At 38.3% G+C, this 6,000-nt stretch overlaps 1 protein-coding gene across 1 annotated transcript in view; it reads right to left on the bottom strand.

Moving 5' to 3' along the window:
* LOC122414610 (protein amalgam-like) overlaps positions 1 to 6,000 on the bottom strand; it is a 62,406-nt gene that overhangs the window by 4,604 nt on the left and 51,802 nt on the right. The window contains exons 2-4 of the mRNA XM_043426037.1: positions 1,767 to 1,979; positions 417 to 757; positions 63 to 216 (exon numbers count right to left, since the gene is read on the bottom strand). Coding sequence (XP_043281972.1) covers positions 63 to 216; positions 417 to 757; positions 1,767 to 1,979 — 708 coding nt within the window. The remainder of the gene's footprint in view (positions 1 to 62; positions 217 to 416; positions 758 to 1,766; positions 1,980 to 6,000) is intronic.

Here is a 6,000-nt window from a genome sequence, read left to right as displayed (position 1 = left end):
GGCGAAATCCAATGGACGTTCCCTCCGCTTTTCATCGCTCTTGCTCCCCTCAACACTCTTACGTTTGACAATGACTTCGATCGCATCGTGCGGCAACTTCTCGGAACCGTTGTCAACCAGACACTGATACAGTCCGGCGTGGTGTCTTGTCGCTTTTTTAATCGTTATGTTATTGCCGCCTGCTCCGATTTCTTCGCCGTTGTGGAGCCGTTGGCCCTGTTCAAGGAACACAAACGTTTTATTCGTAAGGAACAAAGGAGAAAAAAATATTTTGGAGACACGGCCGAGGGTTTCCTTCAGTTTTTATTATTTTATCAATTTTTTACCCAACCGTAGAGCAATTGGTTGAAATTATTTGGAATCACGAAAACGACGAAAATGGTTGAATTTTTGGAGCCTCGAAGATGGGATTTTACCTTGTGCGACCAGATTATGTGGGGTTTCGGTTCGATGTTCGTGACGCAGCCAAAAGTCGTGTTGAAGCCTTCGGTAACTTCGATGTGCCTCGAAGGGGTAACGTGAACAACGTTCGAGGGTTCGCGCGGTTGATCGACCACTTGCAGTTTGTGAGAAATTTCGATCGGCGGCTGGACGAGGATCTGGCAACGATACACGTACTCGGCATCTTTTTCTTCGACGTTACGGAGTACAAGACTCGAGTTTGGAGCATGACTGAATCGGTGGTTGTCGTTGTTCACAGGGTCATCGCCGACGAATAGTAATTCGGTATCGCGAGACCAGCTGATTACTGTGTCACCTGTGAAAAGGACGGGAAAAATCAATGAAAAACGACAATTCGATGTCGTGTGACTGCGGGATTTTCTGCTGTCTAGAATTCAGAAATTTCGTTACTCGATCCAAATTCATCCACGTTAGGAGATTCAGAAAAATAATAAATATGATGAAATTGTGTTTTCGCAATATTTTTTAATTTATCGCAATAAATTGCCTGGGACATTGCTGAGTAAATAACTGGAAAACGACTTTGTTGTGCTGTTGGAGTTCAAAATACCGAATACTCAATTTTTTTCAACTCATCTTTTGGCGAATGAAATTACAAGCCATTAATTAATCGGGGATCCATCACTGACTGAACCCCAAATTTCATTCGTCCCTGGCGAAGAAACTATAGTTTTTATGTAAACAATCGCATTAGAGAACGCAAAGGGAGATGGATCAACAAAAAAGTATGAATAAAAAGACCGAAGGCTATGACGCAGGAATGGACCAAGCCAAAAAGAAACAAAATCCCAAAATAAGCAAATGCGAGGTTCTACGAGTGCTCATTACCAATTTCGTTCAATCTTTAAGGCGATATATCTTTATTACTTATAAGAGAATCGTCTCGAATTTTTTCGCAAACCTTCACTAATAACTTCATTGTTATCGTGTATTTTTTCATAAACTTCGTAATAAGCGTTCATTCGTTATATGGAAAGATAAACAATTTTTTACGCATAGTCTCTAAACCCCTGTGTATTTTTCTTCACATTTGAACACGTTTATTTCAATAACCAATAAGACGAACCCTTTAAAATTTGATACACGTCTCGGTCGATTACCCATTTAAGCTCTGTGTAAATTTCAAGACTTTCTTAAGAAAATAGTTTCGTGTGTCAACTACTTTAAATTGACCACTGTACAAAATGGTTGCAAAGATGCGAACGCTGACAAAATGACTGGAAAAATGACTTTTTGGAGTTAGCAATTGAGTTTCGATGAGTTTTATTATAAAAATAAAAATATATTATAAGATTGACGTGTACCTGCGTTATCGACAAGGCAAGGAAATTCAACGGTGTCGCCAGGCCGGACTTTGAAGGTCGAATTTCTGGATCTAACGTGTATGGGGCCAGTGGGCCCAGCATCAGCTGGCTGGCTCGGATCATCATCGTCGTTACCGATCGTTGCGTCCTCGTCGTACTCCCCGTCGCCTGCATAATCGTCGTCCTTTGCATTCTTGTTCGGCATACAATGAGCTGCAAAAAATTTAAAAAAATGACGACTCAATTGGAGCTTAAACGAGACGATCTTCAATTGGATTTAAAAAAAAGTGATGAAATGAGTAAAAATAAAGGTAAAATGAACGACGTGATATTGGAGTAATGACGAGCTCTAGTCCCGTCACAGTTTGTGTGCCGGAAGCGTTATGAACCGCTGTCCGACGGCGCCTCGAGGACGATTTATTGAGATAAATATATTTCGAGGTCAGGATGTAATCGTGGTAATTGAAGGAGTAAATATTCGGGGCGTTGGGAGTTTGGGAGGCGGAGACTGGCTGATTTTCAATGAATTGAAGAGCAATTTGAAACGAGGCGATTTTGCCACGCCTCGGTGTATTACAAAGGCACACAATCAGTTTTGTGATTAGAGAGTAAATAGGGCGAGTTTATATTCGAGCTGATAATCCTACCGAGAGTTTTGTTCGCTCGAAAATGAGGGAGACTCGAAAGAGAGGGATGAGACGAGAGCAACGAAAACGATCCTGAAGGGGGATGACAACGCTAAAACTCGAATAAAACAGCGAGCCTTGCGTGACGATGAACCGTTAATTTCTACGTATCGTTTTTTCCTCCCTTTTTATTTTCCTTTTCGCGATCATCTCCCTGCGAATGATCCATTGTTTAGTGCCTTTGGGCTCGTGGCGCATGACCACTCCCCTCGCAATGTGGGTCAGCCGAACGTTTCTTCCCGCCAAGAAGCAGGGTGCTACTCGCTACTTCATCTCCACCTCCCAACGCTCTTCGATCCACTTTCATATCTTCGGAGATCGATATGACATTTCGTAACTCCCGATAATTATGTTGTTGTCGTTGGGTGCAGTTTCATAAGCTTATCTAAATTGCATCTCAAACAATCATTCTCGATGTAACCTCATTCAAATCAGCTTTTCATTCTTTTTGAACGACTCTCGCTAGATGGAATCGGAGTAACATAAAAAACGGCTTCCCTTACGCTAGGTTTATGGGCAGAAAAAATCCTTAAGGAGTTTCGGTACAGGCGATACAATGTTGCCATGCTAATCCATGCTAAAAAAATTCAAAAATTCAAAAAGTTCAGAATTTTATAAAATTTGGTGAACATATTCTTTAGTGCCAAATTTGACGACACAAATTTTTTAAGATTTTTCTTCTACACAGTTATCGAGTAATTGATCACTAAAGTTTACGTGTATAAGCATAGCGTTTCCATATATATAGGTATACATTCCGGGCATGAGAAATCTGCTTTAATGCATAATTACTCGATAACTAAGTAGAAGAAAATTTTGAAAAAATTTGAGTTTTCGCACTTGATGTTGAAAAACATTATCACCAAATTTGATCAATTTCTTAATATTTTGACTTCTGTACCGAAACTCCTTAAACAAACGAGACATTTTTACTTCGTCTAATAATTTTCTATCGATTTTGCTTGTGACGATGAACATTTTTTTTTTCCAGTTTTCAATGTCAATGTGCTCAAAATGTCCAAAAACATCCATAAATAAATCATATGTGTAAAAATGTCCCGATGTGCGTATGTGTGTACGTTATGGCACTGCAAAATTCAAACGTTTATAACTCGAAAACGATTTGAGATACAGAGCTACCGTTTTGCGTAGATGTGAACAAGCTCTTCATTCTCTGATAAATTTGCCAGAATTTGAAAAAAAAATACGAATCCTACGACGTTTTGAAATTTTGAAAAAAGGGTGTCGACGCTCCAACTTCCGGAAATTTTAAGATTGCTAATTTTTTTTTTATAAATAGATTTTTATAATAGGAAGGTTGGTATTGAATTTGGGAAATATCGGTTGAACGGTTTAAATTTTATGATTTTTGGAATTTCACGAAAATATGAGTTTTTCGAAAAATCCGTTTGAATTTTTGTAAATTAATTTGGACAAGTTAAAAGTCGATAAATAAGTTAGAATTTTATTTAAAAAAAAAATTAAAAGTAACAAATTGCTTTCTCAAGCTTTTAGAGCAATGCTTAAAGCCAAAATGAAAAATATAGCACCTCATAGAGTAAGCTCTGAGCATCTTGAACATCTTGAGGAAGCAATTTGGAAATTTCAATTTCCAGTATTTTTCATAATCTCATTGTTGGAGTTACGAAATTACGTTTTTACTAATTTTTATCGATCGGTGTGAAATTTATAATTATCACCAAAAATTCTTCAATTCAGAGCTCTTAAGGGGTCTCCACCCTAATTAGAATTGTCAAAAAATCGATTTTTTTATTGCATTTCTCGATAGTATACATATTCGAAGTATCAGACTAAAATTTTCTAAAGATCTGAGCAGTCTGAGTGTTTCGCTCAATTTTTATCAACTATTCCGAAGATTTTGATGGAATTTATTGATAAAATTGATAGGTTCGCGCGATTCAATATCGTTTCTGGTACATCTTTGAATTCGTTATCAATCGATCGAGCACATGTCGAACCGGGAAGAAAAAAAGAGTCGCCGCGCGTCTTCGGAAGCGTTTAAACGCGGCGAGTGCGAGACGTGTGATTAGCCGAGGATTGACGGTTGGGGAATTTAGGTTAATGGTAGTCCGGCTACGTGCAGGCATCCCTCTTAGTCTCGGAGCGCATAGTTTGAGCTTTCCATGAGCCGGGGAATATTTTTTATGGGTGCCCTTAGCAACGGTCCATTCCGGATGTAACGGACGATCGAGGGCGCCACTGTTCTCATCATAAACCGACAGTCACTGCACCCACGAGCTTGCACGAACTGGCCACGACCCCTTGGCTCTCGCCTCGCCCACTACCCTTTATATTCGTACAGGAATAGAGCCATCCATCTATTAGTTCCTTGGACGTCGCTAGAAAATTTGATGGATTTATTTGTTCGAGAAAATCGTTCAATATTTACCGAATTCTTGCCCTACATTTGGCAGATTGTTCTTCTCCTCTCTACATTTCACGAAACAAGAACATCGACAGCAACATATGGTACAGTAAATTTGTCGCTTTTCAGCCGATTTCTCTTAAAGGGAAACGAATTATTGTCGTTTGTGTACATCGATGCAAATTTATGTCGCGGAAGACTAAATTCTGTGAAAATTTATGTTTTTACGCGCATTTTAAACGATATTAAAGACGCTTCTTTAGAGGATATACTGACATTTTTTTCTTTTCATGGTGTTGAAGAATGCTGGTTACTGTTTTACCCTCAATACGCTTTGAAGAATCGTCGAATTTTTCGAGAGTTTCTTTCACCCGGTTTGGTAAAATAAACAGAATTAGCGATACGATTTAGGTCATGAACGAATAAGAAAATCAAGCCAATATTGGTTGGATGTGTTTGGACTCAACAATCGTTTACACAAACGAATAAAATTCAGTATCTTGATCAGTCGCGCAGAATTAGATAATTTTCATTATCTCGACAATATTAATTTTAATGGGATTGACGACCTTTGTAATCGAGTATAAATCGAAGGAATCAGAAACAAGAATGTTGTTTTATTTCATTTCGCCACGTTTAATACAGAAAGCTCTTCTTTCGAGTTTCACAAAACACACACACACGCAAAAAATGAACAAGAAGAGAAAACTAACTAAAAAAAACTCATTTCAATTTTCTTTTGTTTTTCCTATATTGCCAATCTAAAAATAAAAAACCAAATTCACTTTCTTTAAAGATCAAAATTGTATAAATACGTTTGGTGAACAATGAAAAAGTACAAAAATTGTAATTTTCTGCGCCTTTGTAGACGATTGAATATGACGATAATAAATTTCGTTTTTATCGTCTTCCGTGATGTTCGTACTTGTGCAGTGCGACTGCGGCTTGACAAATATTTCGATTGCTCGCGAACAGTGACAGATTCATCCGGTGAGGAGGGAAGCGAAATGGAAAATTCATAATTTTATGATTTTTGTCGATGATGAAAATGATTTTTAACAGCCGTTATAAAAAGTGCTATGAATACGCGAGTTCGAGGAGTGGAAACGACGATTCGCACGAGGAAAAATGCTCTGCAAAGTAAAATCTGAAACGAGCGTGT

Source organism: Venturia canescens, chromosome 8 (assembly GCF_019457755.1).
Source record: "Venturia canescens isolate UGA chromosome 8, ASM1945775v1, whole genome shotgun sequence".
Taxonomy (NCBI): Eukaryota; Metazoa; Arthropoda; class Insecta; order Hymenoptera; family Ichneumonidae; genus Venturia; species Venturia canescens.
This window is presented reverse-complemented; position numbering and strand designations above follow the sequence as displayed.